At 43.2% G+C, this 20,874-nt stretch overlaps 1 protein-coding gene across 12 annotated transcripts in view; it reads right to left on the bottom strand.

Annotated features, from left to right (window-relative positions):
• LOC140600928 (uncharacterized) overlaps nt 1–20,670 on the bottom strand; it is a 44,059-nt gene extending 23,389 nt beyond the window's left edge. For 3 of the 12 annotated variants that reach the window (XM_072769286.1, XM_072769292.1, XM_072769302.1), the window contains exons 1-2: nt 11,887–14,821; nt 7,949–8,280 (exon numbers count right to left, since the gene is read on the bottom strand). In XM_072769286.1, coding sequence (XP_072625387.1) covers nt 7,949–8,280; nt 11,887–12,191 — 637 coding nt within the window. In that variant the 5' untranslated portion in view covers nt 12,192–14,821. Of the gene's footprint in view, nt 1–7,944; nt 8,281–11,886; nt 14,834–20,423; nt 20,499–20,552 lie in introns of those variants that run through there. The other 9 variants (XM_072769268.1, XM_072769321.1, XM_072769240.1 and 6 more) reach the window with 8 other exon arrangements.
• Between the last annotated feature and the right edge of the window lie 204 nt (nt 20,671–20,874).

The following is a 20,874-nucleotide window of genomic DNA, read 5'->3' as shown; positions in this document are numbered from 1 at the left end:
AGAGTCACCAGGGAAATGTTTCAACCCCAAATCTGTCATTGGGTGGGGCCTATTATGCTTTATATAGTGATTAAAGTAGAGTCACTAAGTAATGTTTTGTGTGCAATAACTGATTGAATCGTCCACTCTCTAAATAAGTACTGTTGTTTTATTATTTTTCCAAGTGAGGAGACCCTAAGCACAGCGTGTACAACCACTCTAGCTCACATCCTTCCAGATAGCAGCATCAGAAACTGGATTTGTGTTTTCTAGCTACAAAGACAAGTATCTCAATCGTGATGCTACATGAAAAAAAGTAGTTTTACTCAAGTCCTCACCTTAACATCTGGACTTAATTTTGCTGCTATCATTTGCCATTTTTAAGTAATTTGATCTTCATGAGTAATTGTGATTCTGGCAATTTTATAATTATGTCTATAAGCTTATCGTATTTTTTAAAAAGATTTTACTTAAAAAAAAATTAAAAAAAATAAAAAGATTTTACTTGAGAGAGAGAGCATGGGTCGGGGGAGGGAGAGGAGAAGCAGGCTCCCCGCCCCCTCCACCCCGCTAAGCAGGGAGCCAGATGGAGGGCTCCATCTCAGGACCCCAGGATCATGACCTGAGTCGAAAGCAGACACTTAACTGACTGAATCACCCAGACACCGCTATAAGTTTATTTAATAGGCCAGTGTTACCTATGAATATTTAAAGATGCAAATAAGCTGATAATACTCTGACTACCATAAAATCCTATAGAAAGATGATCTAAAATGAATGTTGGGTTTATAGGGACAAAAATGGCTCAATATTGATGATGGTGATAGAAAAGGTGTCCATCCTTATCCCTGGAACAAGCATACATGGTGGCAATCACCAAAATCTTTGTACTACCACATGGTGGGCTAATATCTGGATTTTGAAACATGTAGAGGAGACAAAATGTGATTAAAATAGAGGCTATTTTTAAATATTATTGATTATATATGATATAATGAAGGAGGACTAAATGAAATTCTACTAGGAATGACATAATAATTATTGAAATAGATTCATCAAGACAAATATTCAAAATGACATCAAGAAGGCATGGAAACAAATGCATTGTATAAGTTTAAATAGTAGATTCATTGTGAGCTTAGGACTGCTATCTAAATATTTATTTTGGGGGGTGGGGCAAGATGGCGGAGAGGTAGGGTCCCCAAGTCACCTGTCCCCACCAACTGACCTAGATAACTTTCAAATCATCCTGAAAACCTATGAATTCGACCTGAGATTTAAAGAGAGAACAGCTAGAACTCTACAGATAAAAGAGTTTGCACTTCTAACAAGGTAGGAAGGTGGAAAAATAAAAAAGAATCAAGTGGGGGAAGGGGCTCCCCCCAGGAGCCGGGCTAATGCTGACAGCGAAAGCCTCCTGGGACAGGAAAGCCCAGTCCCAGAGAAGCAGGAACTTTAAAAATCCACACAGTATTCTTTCCCACAGAAAGGTGCTCAGCAGGGAACTTGGGCTGAACCGCAGGAGGGGCAATGGAGTCTCCAGTCTCCCAGGGTCACTAACAGAGGAAGTGCACCGGGAGGAGAGCCTGCCACAGACCCAGGGCCGAGCTCTGTAAAGGGCTAGAGCACGCGCCTGGTGGGACCTTAGGAGAAGCTCAGGCAGCGGCTCCGGGGGAGGGGGCTGCGCCCTGCTGCCTTGAGGAGCCCTGGCCCCAGGAGCACAATTCCAGCAGCACAGGCCGCGGATCCTGGGCACTGAGCAGACACAATCTAGGATCCTGCGCTCCCCCCGGGACAGGCAGAGGCGTGGAGGACACAGGACAGCGAGGACTCTCCTGCCCCTGGGGGCCCCCAAGCCATGCAGGTCAGTGCCCCCAGCCTCTGGAGCATCCAGACCAGTGCGGACTGGGAGACTGCGGTAGTTACTGCGGGAACTGACCCCAGGGCTGGAGATCTGGCCGCTGCCAATGTTGTTGTTCCTCGTGGTGTCACCCTGTGCCTAAGAGGGAGGGCCGCCAGGGAACAGGGGCCTCACAGGATAAACACTCCCACTGAGCCATGCACACACCTGAGAATATGCACAGCAGTCCCCTCCTCCAGAAGACCAGCAGGAAGGACAGGGGAAGGGATCCCTGGGTGGCGCAGCGGTTTGGCGCCTGCCTTTGGCCCAGGGCGCGATCCGGGAGACCCTAGATCGAATCCCACATCGGGCTCCCGGTGCATGGAGCCTGCTTCTCCCTCTGCCTGTGTCTCTGCCTCTCTCTCTCTCTCTGTGTGACTATCATAAATAAATAAAAATTAAAAAAAAAAAAAAAAAAAAGGAAGGACAGGGGAAGAGCAAGTTCCTGGCCGAGCACCGCTGGAAAGCTCCAGGGGAAGTTGAGGGATTTACAGTATATAGAACCAGAGGATACCACTCCTTGTTTTTGTTGTTGTTGTTGTTTTGATTTTTGTTTTTTTTTCTTTTCCCAGTACAACTCGTTTTTAGCCACTCTGAACTGAGCAAAATGACTTGAAAGAAGAACTCACCACAAAAGAAAGAATCAGAAAGAGTACTCTCTGCCACAGAGTTATAGATTTTGGATTACAATTCGATGTCAGAAAGCCAATTCAGAAGCACAATTATAAAAAAAAAAAAAAAAGAAGAAGCACAATTATAAAGCTACTGGTAAGGCAGCCCGATTGGCTCAGTGGTTTACCGCTGCCTTCAGCCCAGGGCATGATCCTGGAGACCCAGGATTGAGTCCCACGTTGGGCTTCCTACATGGAGCCTGCTTCTCCCTCTGCCTGTGTCTGTGCCTCTCTCTCTCTGTGTCTCTCATGAATAAATAAATAAAATCTTAAAAATAAAGCTACTGATGGCTCTGGAAAAAAGCATAAAAGATTCAAGAGACTTCATGGCTGCAGCATTTAGATCTAATCAGGCCAAAATTAAAAATCAATTAAATGAGATGCAATCCAAACTGGAGGTCCTAATGATGAGGGTTAAAGAGGTGGAAGAAAAAGTGAGTGACATAGAAGACAAGTTGATGGCAAGGAAGGAAGCTAAGGAAAAAAGAGAAAAACAATTGAAAGACCATGAGGAAAGGTTAAGGGAAATAAGTGACAGCCTCAGGAGGAAAAATCTACATTTAATTGGGGTTCCAGAGGGCGCCAAAAGGGAGAGATGACCAGAAAGCATATTTGAACATATCATAGCTAAGAACTTCCCTAATTTGGGGAGGGAAACAGGCATTCAGATCCAGGAGATAGATTTCCCCCCCAAAAAAAATCAATAAAAACCATTCAATACCTCAACATTTAATAGTGAAACTTGCAAATTCCAAAGATAAAGAGAAAATCCTTAAAGCAGCGAGCCACAAGAGATTCTTAATTTATATGGGGAGAAATATCAGATTAACAGCAGACCTCTCCACAGAGACTTAGCAGAAAAGAAAGGGCTGGCAGGATATATTCAGGGTCCTAAATGAGTAGAACATGAAGCCAAGAATACTTTATCCAGCGAGGCTCTCATTCAGAATAGAAGGAGAGATAAAGAACTTCCAAGATAAGCAGAAACTGAAAGAATATGTGACCACCAAACCGGCTCTGCAAGAAATATTAAGGGGTACCCTGTAAAAGAAAAAGGAAACCCAAAGGAAAAATCCACAAAAACAGGGACTGAATAGGTATTACAATGACACTAAATTCATATCTTTTAATAGTAACTCTGAACGTGAATGGGCTTAATGATCCCATCAAAAAACGCGGGGTATTGCTGTCTACAAGAGACTCCTTTTAGATCTAAGGAGACCTCCAGCCTGAAAATGAAAGGTTGGAGAACCATTTATCATTCAAATGGTCCTCAAAAGAAAGCAGGGGTAACCATCCTCATATCAGATAAATTAAAGTTTATCCCAAAGACTGTAAAAAGAGATGAAGAGGGACACTATATCATACTTAAAGGATCTATCCAACAAGAAGACCTAACAATCATGAATATTTATGCCCTAATGTGGGAGCTGCCAAGTATATCAATCAATTAATAAGCAAAGTAAAGACACATTTAGATAATAATACACTAATACTGGGAGACTTCAACATGGCGCTTTCTGCAAATGACAGATCTTATAACCACATCTCCAAAGAAACAAGAGCTTTGAATGATATACTAGACCAGATGGATTTCACAGATAAATGCAGAACTTTGCATCCGAACGCAACTGAACACACATTCTTCTCAAGTGCACATGGAACTTTCTCCAGAATAGACCACATACTGGGTCACAAATCAGGTCTCAACCGATACCAAAAGATTGAGATTGTCCCCTGCATATTTTCAGACCACAATGATTTGAAACTTGAACTCAATCACAAGTTGAAACTTGGAAGAAACTCAAACATGTGGAGGTTAAAGAGCACCCTGTTGAAAGATGAAAGAGCCAACCAGGAAATTAGAGAACAATTAAAATGATTCATGGAAACTAATGAGAATGAATATACAACAGTTCAAAATCTTTGGGAAACAGCAAAAGCAGTCCTGAGAGGGAAATACATTGCAATACAAGCATCCCTCAAAAAATTGGAAAAAACTCAAGTACACAACCTAACCTCCCACCTAAAGGAACTGGAGAAAGAACAGCAAATAAAACCTACACCCAGCAGAAGAAGAGAGTTAATAAAGATTCGAGCAGAACTCAACGAAATAGAGACCAGAAGAACTATAGAACAGATCAACAAAACTAGGAGTTGTTGCTTCTTTGAAAGAATTAATAAGGGCAGCCCAGGTGGCTCAGCGGTTTAGCGCCGTCTTCAGACCAGGGTGTGATCCTGGAGACCCAGGATCGAATCCCACATCGGGTCCCGGCCTGGAGCCTGTGTCTCTGCCTCCCTGCCTGTGTGTGTGTGTGTGTGTGTGTGTCTCATGAATAAATAAATAAAATCTTAGAAAAAGAAAGAATTAATAAGATAGATAAACCATTCGCCAGCCTTATTAAAACAAAAGTGAAAAGACTCTAATTAATAAAATCATGAATGAAAACGGAGAGATCACAACCAATACCGAGGAAATACAAACGATTTTAAAAACATTATGAGCAGCTATACACCAATAAATTAGGCAAACTAGAAGAAATGGATGAGTTTCTGGAAAACCACAAGCTACCAAAACTGGAACAGGAAGAAATAGAAAACTTGAACAGGCCAGGGAGGAAATTGAAGCAGTCATCAAAAACCAGGAGGAAATTGAAGCAGTCATTAAAAACCTCCCAAGACACAAAAGTCCAGGGCCAGATGGCTTCCCAGGAGAATTCTATCAATTGTTTAAAGAAGAAACCATACCTATTCTACTAAAGCTGTTCTGAAGGATAGAAAGGGATGGAATACTTCCAAACACATTCTACAAGAGCAGCAGCACCTTAATTCCATTACCAGACAAAGACCCCACCAGAAATAAGAATTATAGACCAATATCCCTGACAAACACAGATGCAAAAATTCTCAACAAAATACTAGCCAGTAGGATCCAACAGTACATTAAGAAGATTATTCACCATGACCAAGTGGGATTTATCCCCAGGATGCAAGGCTGGTTCAACACTTGTAAAGCAATCAATATGATAGATCATATCATCAAGAGAAAAAACAAGGGGATCCCTGGGTGGCGCAGTGGTTTGGCGCCTGCCTTTGGCCCAGGGCGCGATCCTGGAGACCCGGGATCGAATCCCACGTCAGGCTCCCGGTGCATGGAGCCTGCTTCTCCCTCTGCCTATGTCTCTGCCTCTCTCTCTCTCTCTCTCTCTCTCTCTGTAACTATCATAAATAAATAAATTAATTAATTAATTAAAAAATTTTTTTAAAAAAGAGAAAAAACAAGAACCATATGATCCTCTCAATAGATGCAGAGAAAGCATTTGACAAAATACAGGATCCATTCCTGATCAAAACTCTCCAGAGTGTAGGGATAGAGGAAACATTCCTCAGCATCTTAAAAGCCATCTATGAAAAGTCCGCAGCAAATATTCTCAATGGGGAAACACTGGGAGCCTTTCCTCTAAGAGCAGGAACACGACAGGGATGTCCACTCTCACCACTGCTATTTAATATATTACGAGAAGTCCTAGCCTCAGCAATCAGACAACAAAAAGAAATAAAAGGCATTCAAATTGGCAAAGAAGAAGTCAAACTCTCCCTCTTCACAGATGACATGATATTGTACAGAGAAAACCAAAAGACTCCACCCCAAGATTGCTAAAACTCATACAGTAATTTGGCAGTGTGGCAAGATACAAAATTAATGCCCAGAAATCAGTGGAATATCTATACACTAAAAATGAAACTGAAGATAGAGAAATTAAGGAGTCAATCCCATTTACAATTGCACACAAAAGCATAAGATACCTAGGAATAACGAACTAGGGGTGGTGGAAGGGGAGGTGGGTGGGGGGTGGGGGCGACTGGGTGACGGGCACTGAGGTGGGCACTTGATGGGATGAGCACTGGGTGTTATTCTATTTGTTGGCAAATTGAACACCAATAAAAAATAAATTTATGAATAAAAAAAATAAATTGAAACCTGTTCAAAAAAAAAAAAAAAAAGGTACCTAGGAATAAACCTAACCAAAGAAGTAAAGAATCTATACCCTACAAACTACAGAACACTTCTGAAAGAAATTGAGGAAGACACAAAGAGATGGAAAAACATTCCATGCTCATGGATTGGAAGAATTAATATTGTGAAAATGTCAATGTTACCCAGGGAAATTTACACATTTAAGGCAATCCCTATCAAAATACCATGGACTTTCTTCAGAGAGTTGGAACAAATAATCTTAAGATTTGTGTGGAATCAAAAAGACCCCGAATAGCCAGGGGAATATTGAAAAAGAAAACCAGAGCCGGGGGCGGGGGGGGGCATCACAATACCGGATTTCAGGTTGTACTACAAAGCTGTGATCATCAAGAAAGTATGGCACTGGCACAAAAACAGAGAATCCACAAATGGGCCCTCAATTCTATGGTCAGATAATATTAGACAAAGCAGGAAAGACTATCCACTGGAAAAAGGACAGTTTCTTCAATAAATGGTGCTGGGAAGATTGGACATCCATGTGCAGAAGAATGAAACTGGACCATTCTCTTACACCATACACAAAGATAAACTCAAAATGGATGAAAGATCTAAATGTGAGACAAGAATCCATCAAAATCCTAGAGGAGGACACAGGCAACACCCTTTTTGAACTCAGCCACAGCAACTTCTTGCAAGATACATCTATGAAGGCAAGGGAAACAAAAGCAAAAATGAACTATTGGGTCTTACTCAAGATCAAAAGCTTCTTCACAGCCAAAGAAACAGTCAACAAAACTAAAAGACAACCTACAGAATGGGAGAAGATATTTGCAAATGACGTATCAGATAAAGGGCTAGTACCAAAGATCTATAAAGAACTTCTTAAACTCAACAGCAAAGAAACAAACAATCCAATCATGAAATGGGCAATTTCTGTGAACAGAAATTTCACAAAGACATAGACATGGCCAACAAGCACATGAGAAAATGCTCCGCATCCCTTGCCGTCAGGGAAAAACAAATCAAAACCACAATGAGATACCACCTCACACCAGTGAGAATGGTGAAAATTAACCAGACAGGAAACAACAAATGTTGGAGAGGATGCGGAGAAAGGGGAACCCTCTTGCACTCTTGGTGGGAATGTGAACTGGTGCAGCCACTCTGGAAAACTGTGTGGAGGTTCCTCAAAGAGTTAAAAATAGACCTGCCCTACGACCCAGCAATTGCACTGCTGGGGATTTACCCCAAAGATACAGATGCAGGACACCTGCACCCCAATGTTTATAGCAGCGATGTCCACAATAGGCAAACTGTGGAAGGAGCCTCGGTGTCCATCGAAAGATGAATGGATAAAGAAGCTGTGGTCTATGTATACAATGGAATATTACTCAGCCATTAGAAACAACAAATACCCACGCTGGGGCTTCTTCACTGCGCGGGTGGTGGTTCTTCTAGACTCAGGAGTGAGTACAGGTCCCGCTGGGGAGCATGAGTTTCCTCTTTCTCGTCTAAACGTGCTCACCGCAGTCTCCTCTTCCTCCATGGCCGAAGTGTGGGGGTCGCTACGAGCCCTAAAATACCCGCGCCCTCGCCTGCACCCCAAGTACATGCGGACGTCGCGGTGGGAGGCCGGGTGTGCGTCCCCATCGGTTTCCAATCGCAGCAAGGCTGGTCTCTGCCCTCGGCACTTTGTGTGGGTTCTACGCTGACTCCTCGGCGTCCTGCAGAGCCCCATTCTGCCAGGTGACCTGTGGTGATGATGTAATAGGGAGAGCAGAGAGGAGGCAGATGGGGAAGGAAAGAGGCAGAAATAGTGGAGGTCAGGGAGGATCAGAAAGGTTGGGAAGAGGAGCACCTGGATGGCTCAGTGGTTGAGCATCTGCATTCAGGTCAGGACATGATCCCCGGGTCCTGGGATGGTGTCCCGTCCAGTCCCGCTTGGGGTCCCCCCAGGGAGCCTGCTTCTCCCTCTGCCTATGTCTCTGCCTCTCTCTCTCTCTCTCTCTCTCTGTGGCTATCATAAAAAAAAAGAAAAAGAAAAAAAAAAAGAAAAGGAAGAAAGAAAAAGGTTGAGGAGAAAGCAACAAGAGGGGAAACAAGTGTCCCAGTGGGGCAGAACAGGTGTGAGAGAAGGAGAAGGGCAGAAAGAGCAGGACAGGAGAGAGGAACAGAATGAGGGGAAACCCAGGGGAAAAGAGGACCTCACCCCCCCCACCAAAAAAAAAGAGTGTCAAAGAAAAAAAATGTAATGATGCTTGTTAAAGGTGGTAAGGCAGGGATTATTCAGGACCATTGCCCCCCAACTGTAAGATTTACGGTTGGGGAGAGAGATTGGGCTCAGCCCTGACTACATCCTGGGCAAGTGGGAATTCGAAGATAAGGAGCAAGGAGGAGATTCCTGCATGGAAAATTGCCAACAGGAAACCTCACGGGTAAGTGTGGTTCTGGCTAAACAGACCGAACAGGATTCCTGCTGACAGGCCAGGGTGATCAGACATAACCTGGGGAATGGTGGGGGGATGAGGATAAGGAGGGTGGAAGGTTCTGGATAAACTAACTTTGCAGGATTCTTACCAAAGCTGATTTTTTTTAAAGATTTAATTTATTTATGAGAGAGAGCTCACAAGCACACTCAAGCACGCCCATGTAGGGCGAGGAACAGACATAGAGGGAGGGCAGACTCCTGAGAAGCAGGGAGCCCAAGGTAGGGCTTGATCTCAGGATGACCTGAGCTGAAACCAAGAGTCCATCCCTTAACCTACTGAGCCACCCAGGTGCCCCGCCAAGGCTGATTTTGTAGAGAAGTGTATAGATGCGCCTAGAAGAAGGTTTAAGGATCTGGCTGACTAAAGTTTGGTGAGGCAAAGTACCTTTGTTAAGAGACAGAGTGAGAGAAAGAAATCTGGGAGATAGGGATGCCTGGATGGTTCAGTGGTTGAGCGTCTGCCTTTGGCTTGGGTCATGACCCCAGGGGTCCTGCATCAGGCTCCCCCACAGGGAGCCTGCTTCTCCCTCTGTATCTCTGCCTCTTTCTGTGTGTCTCTCATGAACAAATAAATAACATCTTTTTTTAAAAAATCTGGCAGACTGACATGCAGAATAAGGGAAACACATCCTAGTGAAGAAAGAGGGCGTATCTGGATCCAGATGAGCACTAAGTTGTTTGGATATGGATGTCATTAAGTTATAACATTGATGGGTGGCTTTATAATCTAAGAAATTGAAGTTTGTTTCAATTATACAGATAAGGATGACGCGTCTAAAACTCCTGTCTCAAAGGCTTGAGCATTTTATGATTATTTGTATGAGAAGATACCTTCCAATTGCAATCCCTATTCAGCCAGGGGACAGCAATTGATTTAGTCAGTTGGGGTCACCCTCTTCCCTTTGCCTGGGTTGGGAAAGGGGAAGGGAGGGGCCCTGGGACAGGACTTGATTGTCCCTACACGTTTCCTTTTGAAAGGAGCGTTGAAACTGTTGGTTTAGTGATGAATTTACTTTTTTTCCCCTCATTTCTTTACATTTAATTCATTATTTTTGAAACTAGGATAAATCTTAAGTTTACTCAATTTCTACTTTGAGAATAATAATTATTATTTTTTTTAAGTTTTTTATTTATTTATGATAGGCACACAGTGAGAGAGAGAGAGGCAGAGACACAGGCAGAGGGAGAAGCAGGCTCCATGCACCGGGAGCCTGACGTGGGATTCGATCCCGGGTCTCCAGGATCGCGCCCTGGGCCAAAGGCAGGCGCCAAACCGCTGCGCCACCCAGGGATCCCCTACTTTGAGAATAATTATTAATAAACTTCTGAAATAAGCTTGGTAGGATCCTATAATCAATTCGTCTTCCCGCTATAAGTATGAAATTTTTCTAAACTTTGACTTCATTATATTTTTGAAAACATGCCCAGACTTTTTCACTTTTAAGTGAATTGTGTCTGGTTCGGATTGAGGCCCACTGGCTTTCTCATTTCCCCTCTTGAAAGCCATTCTCTTCCTTGCTACCTTCCAGAATGCAAGCCACTAAAAGTTGGCTTTTACTGTCTTCATATCTTGTCTCCACTTGTCACAGGAACCCCATCCGGTCAAGCCTTCAACAATCACTATGCCCCTGAGACTTTCTCTTTCAGAATCACCAGGGACCCCATTTCTCAGCCCAGGATTGAATCTCCTGGCTTCATCCTGCTTTTCCTGTCAGAAGCAGGTGGCACATGAGACCACTCTCTCTTCCTTGACACGTTTTTCCTTGGTTTGAGGACATCCCACTAACCTTGACTACTCTACCTACCTTTTGGTTTTCCTGATCACCTCTCACCATCCCTGCTGGTGTCTGCTGAACTGCCTGGTCTCTGAGTGTGGGGCACCCCACAGCTTAATCCTTGTACCTCTTCTCTGTCTACCCCCTGCCTTTCCTCATCACCTCATCTCCTGGCTCTCAACATCACCTGCATATGTCCCAGTTTCCCCTCTCCTCCAGACTTCTGCCCTGAACTCCATCCCATGTCCAGCTGCCTCTACATCTCTGCTGGAACACCTGGGGCATGTCCATCTTATTTGTGCAGAACTGGCTCAAGCTCCCCCAGTCACCCTCCTCCTGCGCCCCCCACATCTAGGTTAAGGGTGACCCTGTACTTCCTGAGGCCTAGATGCACATCTTGGCGTGATTCTAAGTATAAGATACTATATTATTTGTAAATGTTTTAATGTATAAGATGAAAAATGTTTGATGTTTGCTTAAAGTGAGAGGAGGAATACATGTTTTCTTTTTATTTTATTTTATTTTTTTATTTTTGTTTTTTGTTTTTGTTTTTTTGGAATACATGTTTTCTAAACTTCTTTCAAGATGTGAGAGGCAAATGTTGGAAGACCACGCCCTTCCCCATCTGCTACCCCAGCTGCCTCTCTGACCTCCTCTCCTGCTGGTCCCCTCCTCACCCTGCTGCAGCCATGCTGGCCTCTTCCCCTCACCCTGCTGCAGCCATGCTGGCCAGGCTTGCTCCTGCCTCAGGCTATCCCTCTGCCTGGGACTGTCTGGCTCCTCAGATGCAGGTGGCAAACAGCGTCCTCCCTCGAGTCCTCGATTTGATACTATCTTCTCTGATACCCCTTGACTCCCTCCCTGTTTCCTTCTGCCCCTTCAGCAAAGCCCTGGGTCCTCCGTTTCTGAGGCTGACAGCAGTTCCTGATCTAGGGAGAGGGGAGGGGGCCCTGCTCTGTGTGGGGTGTGGTCAGGACGGGTCTGTGACCTGGAGGGGAGTGTGGGTCCAGCCCAGGTCCCCACTGCTACAGTGAAAGGGGGGGTACTTCCCCGGAGCAGGGGCCAGTTCTGAAGAATGGGCTGGGAACACTCACTTGTGTCGGTGTCTGGAGGGGTTCATGGTCCCTGAGTCTCCTCCTGTGGCAGTGGCAGCAGGGACTGTTGTCTCCCCAGGGAGAGGTCTTCCTGTGTGAGGTTGTGGTACAGGAAGGACAGAGATTGATTCTAAGCATTCAGCTGCATATTCTTGACCCTCAGGACTCAGGACTCTCAAGACTGATCTTGTCTGAGGAAGAAGGAGGAAGGGAGGAGTCAGGCATGGCTGTTTGTCAGGTAAAGTCATATTGTTGGTTGTTTTTCCATCTCTCCCTCCTGCTGTGCCCTTCTTGGACTCGCTCATCTTCTCTGACTCTGACGTGTCCACGTGAGCTGTGTGTGTCCACACTCCCCAGGCCTTCCCTCAGTCTCTCTCCATGTAGATTCCATCTCATGGTGTCCCAGTGATGTGGAGCCTGTGAGGACCCCTGGGCGCATCCTCCTGGGCTTCACAACAGGCATGGTTTGGAGATGAGTGTGGGCCCCATGGTGTCAGGACAGTTGGGCAGCAGAGGTTGTTTTAGGGACTGCTTCTGCATGCACTGTCAGCCTCTGTATACCGGGATCAAAGGACCTATACATGGAAGTCACGTGTTCATGGGCATAAATAGTTGGTAAAATTTTTGAAAACGAGACCAATGGGAGAAAATCTGTGCCACTAAAGAAAGGAGTATTATTTTTAGTATATTGCTTTAAGTTCTGCTTCAGTGAACACCTTTCATCCCTGAATTTAACATACCCAGGTCTTTGACATTTTTTTTCTTTCCCTCTTCTTGTAATGGTCCCCACTCAGGCATTCTGTGCAGTGGTGAGATCTGAGAGGCCTGGCCGGCCTCTTTTCTGTGCCTTAATTTGGGGGAGATGCATCCAATGTGTGCTCTTGGTCATGATATTTGGTGAAATATTCTTGCTTAAAAACATGGCTTTTTTTTTTCACCTTTTTTGGTGATTGTTAATTTTCCACTAATGTTTCAAGTGTTTTCTGCAGCAATCCATATTTTTTTAATCTAATTCTGTTCAAGTAGTGTGTACCAGTAATAAATTTTCAACTCTTGAATCCTTGTAGATTATTAGTTTATTAGAGGAGTAAACAAACTCAATCATATTTTTTTAATGCCTAAATGTCTAAATTTAGGAGAGCAAAATTATATTTTTGACCATAAGTATTTAATAGATATTGGAATGAAGGGGCCAATGTATCCTTACATGTTTTACCACTTGTTTTAAAGCCTAAGATAGACTAATTTTGACAAACTAAATCAAGTACAATTTATATATTAGTTTGACCCAAAGAGACTGAATACACTATAAGCAAAAAATGAAAAATTTCACCCAAAAAATCAAGAGAAAACTCCTCTTATTTCTGTTTCAATTTAAGTGTGTATATTTGTGTGTGCATGAATCCATGGATGTGCAGGCCCATGGTTTTTATAAAAGACACTTCATACTTTCGTAAATAAGTTTTAAATCTTTTTAACAGTTGGAATTACATCTGAAATAATTTCTATGGCTTTAGGTTATTTTTACACTATTACATCAGTGATTAAAATTATAGTAAGAATAGTAATACATTATGTTTGTGTATGTGTTTGTGTGTGTGTGTATAGTGACCTTCCAGGCAATTCCTTGTTATTATCCTTGAACTTGTTTCAAGTTTTCTCAGTTTGAGAACCCTCCATGAATGCACTTTAGATGGTATATCTGTTACTTAAGTATTTAATTCTTATGTTCAATTTCAAAGCCCAGACCTCTGTGATCAGAAGTTGACTGCCACTTCTTAGCTACCTGACCCAAGAATAGTTTCTCAGAGTAACTGTGAGACAGGTGAAATTTGTAATTTCAGTAATTTGAGAACCGTTCTTTCTTTCATGAGCTATTCTTTTGTTTTATCAGCTTGGATGTGTAAAGCATTTAGAGTAATGCCTAGTACACGGGACATGTTGAAAAACCATTAGTCATTGCTGTCACTATTGTTATTACAATTTTTAGATTCCATGCTTTCTTTAAAGCTACCATGGATATTGTCATCTCTGAGGATACCACTTGTATTGTAGTTCATCTAGATGTTGAATATCACTGAGTGTGTAGAACATAATATCTCACATTTCTAAATGGATAATACTGTGTTGAACTTGTGTGTGTTGGTATGTACTTCTTGTATTATCTACAAAAATGAGAAATCCACAACAATTTAGAGACTGTCCTAACCTCTTTTGGAAAAAGTACAATAAGTCAATTAGGGACACTTAACTTGCTCGGAAATATCTTCTGTGGATCTGTAAGAACACCACTTCAACCAAATCTATCCTTCACATCTCTCTTCTTCTCATTTTATGTGAAGATAAGAACTTTTTCCACAGCTCCTTGGTGAAATGTGTTCTCATTTCAGGGATGGTTGACCTTTAGTGATGTGGCCACAGAATTCTCTGAGGAGTGAGAGTGCCTGGACCCTGCACAGCAGGAATTGTACAGGGATGTGATGTTGGAGAACTATAGGAACCTGGTCTCTCTGGGTGAGGATAATGTCCCTCCAGCAGTGGGGATCTGCCCTTGGCTATTTTCGCATTTTCCCTTGTTTGCCTCCTGGGAGCCCCTGCCCTGCTTGATTGAGATTGAAGCCTTGATGCAGAAATGATAACTTCTTGAGATGCCTGGGTGGCTCAATCGGTCAAGCATCTGATTCTTGATCTAAGCTTGAGTCTTGATCTCAGGGTCATGAGTTCAAACCCTATGTTGGGTTCCACGTGGAGCATGGAGCCAACTTAAAAAAGAAATGACAAGCTTCATTTGTATACCATCTGGACTTTACACTTCCTCTTTCTTCAGGTCATCTGCCCATTTCATGATACATCAGGAGTGTTACAGAACTTAAGTATGCGTAAAACCTTCCAAGCTTTTACATACCCGATTCCGTTTTCTAGTCTTGTGGCTCTTAGAAGAGAGTGAGGTTTGCATATATTGTTCTGTTTTCTGTGCATTCAGAGAAGGAGACAAGCAGTGGAGGAATTTGTGAAGTGCTTTTTCTAGATCCACCTATAATGTCCTTACTCAGCTGAATAAAGGGGTTGAATTTTGGAAAAGCCACAGTGCATCATGTTTCTGTTATGTGATAAGCAGGAATCTTATCTGATGGAATTAAGTCTTTCTGACTTTTTTTTCTTAAGATTTTATTTATTCATGAGAGACACAGAGACAGAGACATAGGCAGAGGGAGAAGTAGGCTCTGTGCCGGAAGCCCCATGTGGGACTCGATCCCAGGACTCTGTGATCATGCCCTGAGCCAAAGGCAGACGCCCAACTGCTGAGCCACCCAAGCATCCCTAAATATTCTTTTTGAAGTAAGGGAAAGAGCCCTGGACTGTGGAGGGCAAAATAAAAAACAAACAAAACGCAAATGAATGGGAATGTGTAACAGGTTGTGTTGGGCTGGAGAGACTGGGGACCTCAAAACAGCCGACCAGAGGCCAGCAACCTCCCAACAATGCCGCCTTGCTGCCCTACCCTAACTTAGCTTCCGAAACCCGAAACCCATGATCCTTGCCCTAACCGGAATGCCACCCTGCCCCCATCTTCCCGTCGAAAACGTTTTATAAACCCCCCTCCGGTTTGCTGGGGCGCGACTTCCCTGGCTGGAGCTTCTCGGAGTCACGGAACCTCTCCCGGGAGCGCTCCCCATTAAAGCACTTTTAAACCTACCGCCTGGCTCTGCTGTCTTTAATTTTCTCCGACGATCATTAAAAGAAAACCTAACAGGTGGGAACACAGGCAGGCACTCAGAAGGGCAGAGAGGAGGCCACACCATTAATAGTGTTTGAGAGGGACATCTGGGTGGCTCAGGGATTTGGGCGTCTGCCTTTGGCTCCGGGAATGATCCCAGGATCCAGGACGAAGTCCTACATCGGGCTACCTACAGGGAGCCTGCTTCTCCCTCTGCCTCTCTCTGTGTGTCTTTCATGAATGAATAAATAAATCTTAAAAAAAAAAAAAAGTGAGAAACTGCAGTGGGAGAGTTCTGTGAGAAAACAAAGGCTTCTTTCTTGTGAGCTCTCGGAGGAAATGTTTTTCTCCCTCTCCATATCAAACTTTTTCAGACATGTAAAATATACCCTTTCACACTCCAGTGGTGGTGCTGCAACTCCAACAGAGATGAAAGCAAAGCTCTTTTTTCTTAATGAATGAATTGCTGAATACAGTATTATTATCCCAAGATTTTATGGTAGGCTGCATTTTTTTCTTGACGTATGGTTGACATACGTTATTATGTTGGTTTCAGGTGTACAACATAGTGATTCCACAATTACATGCAATACAAAATACCGTAAGTGTAGTTACCCTGTGTCACAGCACAGTATTATTATATTACTGATTATATTCCCTATGCTGCACTTTTCATTTTTGTGACTCATTTTATAACTATGTTTGTACCTCTTAATCCCCTTCACTGAATTTGCTCATTGCCCACCTCCTCCCCTCAGACAACCATCAATTTGTTCACTGTATTTATGAGTCTATTTCTATTTTTTTTGTTTGTTCATGCATTTGTTTTGTTTTTTATATTCCACATATAAGTGAAATCATGATATTTGCCTTTTTCTGTTTGATTTAGTTCACTTAACATAATGCCTTGTATATCCATTCATGTTGTACAGATAGCAAGATTTCATTCTTTTTTTATGACTAATAATATTCCATTGTATATGTATGCCATACCTTCTTTATCCATTCATCTATCCTTGAACACTTGGGCTTCTTCCATACCTTGACTATTGTAAATAAGCTGCTATAAATATAGGGGCACATGTATCTCTTCAAATGTGTATTTTTGTATCCTTTGTGTAAATACCTAGTAGTGTAATTCCTGAATTATAGGGTAGTTCTGTTTTTAACTTTTTTTTTTTTAACTTTTTGAGGAACCTCCAAACTATTCTCCAGAGTGGCTGTACTAGTTTGCATTCCTAGAACAGTGCAAGACGGGTCTCCTTTCTCTGCAGCCTCACCAACACCTTTTGTTTCTTGTGTTTTTAATTTTAGCAATTCTGACAGGTGTCAGGTGGTATCTCATTGTGGTTTTGATTTGTGTTTCGCTAATGATGAGTGATGTTGAGCATCTTTTCATGTGTATGTTAGCCATCTGGATGTCTTCTTTTTTTACCTCTTTCTTACGGTATTTCCTTTCCACTCAGAAAGTCCCCTTAACATTTCTTGTAGGACTGGTTTAGTGGTCATGACATGAACCACTTTTTTTTAAATATATTTTTTTATTGGAGTTCGATATGCCAACATATAGCATAACACCCAGTGCTCATCCCGTCAAGTGCCCCCCTTCAGTGAACCACTTTTTTTTTTTTTAATTTTTATTTATTTATGATAGGCACACAGTGAGAGAGAGAGAGGCAGAGACACAGGCAGAGGGAGAAGCAGGCTCCATGCACCGGGAGCCTGATGTGGGATTTGATCCCGGGTCTCCAGGATCGCGCCCTGGGCCAAAGGCAGGCGCTAAACCGCTGCGCCACACAGGGATCCCTGAACCACTTTCTAATGTTGCAAAATGCCTATTCTGCATGAGTTTATAACAATATTGAGAAAAATATTTTATTTCTATGTTTTATTAATACTCCCTTATTTTCCCATTGTTATTCTTGATTTGAAATTTTGTGTTAAAATTTAGATTATTCATTAGATAATGTTGGTACAGATCATTTGTCTTTACAATATATCGTGTGCTTTAGAACTTTTTTAAAGATTTGCTTATTTATTTTGGAGAGACAGAGAGCACAAGAGGCAGCAAGTGGGGTGAGGAACAGAGGGAGAGAATCTTGAAGCAGACTCCCTACTGAGTGCAGTCTAATATAGGGCTCAGTCCTACACCCCATGGGATCATGACCTGAGCCAAAAGCCAAGAGTCAGAGGCTTAACTGAGACACCCAGGTGCCCTTCCTTTAGTACTTATTAATTCACATATATAGTAATATGTATATATATTTTTTCCTCCTCAAATAAGAGACAGCTATGTGGGACGCCTGGGTAGCTCAGTGGTTACGCACCTGCCTTCAGCTCAGGGCGTGACCCTGGAGTCCTAGGATCGAGTCCCAGATCGGGATCCCTGCATGGAGCCTGCTTCTCCCTCTGCCTGTGTCTCTGCCACCGTCCCTCCCTCTCTCTCTCTGTCTCTCATGGATAAATAAATAAAATCTTTTTTAAAAAAAGAGACAGCTATGTATTTACTGACATTTGTTGGTGCTGTGGAGTTTTGGTGGAAACATATCCCTTTTTTAAAGCTAACTTAAGTTTCTACAAAGCATTTTTGTCATACATTATTTATTTATTTTTTGGAACTAGGCTTCCCCCAAATTAATTTGAATTATATGTAATCACTCCTTCTCCTTTTTTTTTTTTTTAAGGTTTTATTTATTTATTAGAGACACAGAGAGAGAGAGAGGCAGAGACACAGGCAGAGGGAGAAGCAGGCTCCATGCAGGGAGCCTGACGTGGGACTCAATCCCGGGTCTCCAGGATCACGGTCCGGCGTTAAATTGCTGAGCCTCTGGGGCTGCCCATCACTCCTCCTTTATTAACAAAACAAAACAAAACAAAACAAAACAAAACAAAACAAAACAAAACAAAACAATCCTACTTCAGGAATGCATGGGTGGCTCAGTGGTTGAGCATTTGCCTTCAGCTCAGGGTGTGATCCCTGGGTCCTGGGATCGAGTCCTCCATCGGGGTCCCTGTGAAGAGCCTGCTTCTCCCTCTGCCTGGGTCTCTGCCTCTCTCTTGAATAAATTTTAAAAATCTTTAAAAATAAATTCTATTTTATTGGTGTTTCTAGAAATTGAAGGTCATGGTTGAGAAGTTGCTTAACTCTGTTCAATATAAGTATTACTCTTGATGAAATATTGTTTTTTAATATGAAATATTTATATTTAGCAGCTACAATAGGAAACTGATGGTTCTTTATATCTTATAGCTATCCCTTCTATACTTTTCATCAAAAAATTACCACCACAAGAGAACAATAATACAGGATAAGTCTTCCATACAGTAATGTGGGAAAGGCATGCAGGCCATGATATTAAAGATTTTTGCATCAGGGTACTCCAGGAAAGCATGTATGACTTTGAGTGTCAGTGGAAAGATGAAAGAAACTACAAAGGATTTCCTGTGAATTATAAAGATCATCTCAGCAGTAGAAGAGATCAATCTGGTAGAAGGGATGAGGAAATAGGCTTGGATTAAGCTTGCAGGATGAACTGCCCATATGTCAAACTGAAGGGAAAATTTATACATGTAATAAAGCTGAGAAGTTTTTCAACAGTGGATCCTCAGTTTTACCACTTCAAAGAATTCCTCCTAGTGTCCAAACCAACATTTCTAATAAAGATGGGAGTGATTTTATGTATCCTTCGATACTGACACAAGACCATGAAGCAAAAAGGGAAAAACTTTACAAATGTAATGAGTGTGGCAAAGCTTATTATCAAGTGTCACACCTCAGTAGACATCGGATGATTCATACTAGAGAGAAACCTTACAAATGTAATGAACGTGGTAAGGTCTTCAGTGAAAATTCATATCTGGCAAATCATGAGAGAGTTCATTCTGGTGAGAAATTCTGTCAGTGCAATGAGTGTGGCAAAACCTTTACAGTGGATTCAAGCCTTAGTAATCATCACATAGTACATGCTGGAGAGAAATCCTCCAAATGTAATGAATGTGGTAGGCAGCCTGGGTGGCCCAGCGGTTTAGCGCCGCCTTCAGCCCGGGCATGATTCTGGAGACGCGAGGTCGAGTCCCACGTTGGGCTCCCTACATGGAGCCTGCTTCTCCCTCTACCTGTCTATTTCTCAGGAATAAATAAATAAAATCTTATAAAAAATTTTTTTTAAGTTACTGTTGTTTTTAAAGCAGTGGTTGGTAACCCAAACTATCCTATACCTCAGCCCTCCAAGCCTCATACCCCAGGTCTCAGGTCTCCTCCCTATGAAAGTCTTTGGAACGGAGCCCAGTGTGGAGTTTGGCCTCCTGGGTGAGTGGGGAATAGAAAAATGCCATTTTGTTGGGTGTCAGTATAGCATTGCCCTTTCTCCTCAGGGAGAGTTCTTTAATTTTGTTTTGTTTTTTAAGATTTTATTTATTTATTCCTGAGAGACACAGAGAGAGAGGCAGAGACACAGGCAGAGGGAGAAGCAGGCTCCATGCAGGGAGCCTGACGTGGGACTTCATCCGGATCCCAGGATCATGACCTGAGCCACCCAGGTGCCTCATCCAGGAAGAGTTTTGTATTTCACATTCTAACCTGTAATCCCTACACAGAAAACTCTATAGTTACACAACTAAACTCTTATTAAATTGATTCTAACTGTAGGAAATGTTCCCGGACTCACCGCGTCCCCACAGACCAGTTCCACAGATCCCAGTTCCCTGACCCCCGAATTGTTTCAGCTTCCCAAGGTTTTACCTTAGAATTGTTAGAAACAGTGACATAAGCAGGAAGCAAGGCTGCTCCTGAACATAACAAAGAATAAGTTTTACCCACAGAGGAAACACCTTGGGAACGCTTGGAGGGACGGCAACCGCTCTCCCGCATCAGGTGCGCCAAACGGGCCACGCCCCCTGACGGTCGCGCGGGCGAGGCCCCACCCCCCACCCCGCGCTCTCGCGGTACCTGCACGCCGACCTCGCCTCTCCACGCCACGCCCCCCTCGCCCGCCTGCATGTCCGCTTCCGCCCTTCCTCTTGCGATTCTCTGTTGGCCTCGCCGCTCTGCGCCCCGCCCCTTGATTGTTGCGTCCCACCTTCGCGGTTCCTGCGTTGGCCCCGCCTCCCTCTGCGCCCCGCCCCCACGTTGCCCCGCCTCTTTTTTTTTTTTTTTTTTTAAGATTTTATTTATTTATTCATGAGAGAGAGAAAGAGGCAGAGACACAGGCAGAGGGAGAAGCAGGCTCTGTGCAGGGAGCCCGACGTGGGACTCGATCCGGGGCCTCAGG

The sequence above is a fragment of the Canis lupus genome, chromosome 1, assembly GCF_048164855.1.
Source record: "Canis lupus baileyi chromosome 1, mCanLup2.hap1, whole genome shotgun sequence".
Taxonomy (NCBI): domain Eukaryota; kingdom Metazoa; phylum Chordata; class Mammalia; order Carnivora; family Canidae; genus Canis; species Canis lupus.
This window is presented reverse-complemented; position numbering and strand designations above follow the sequence as displayed.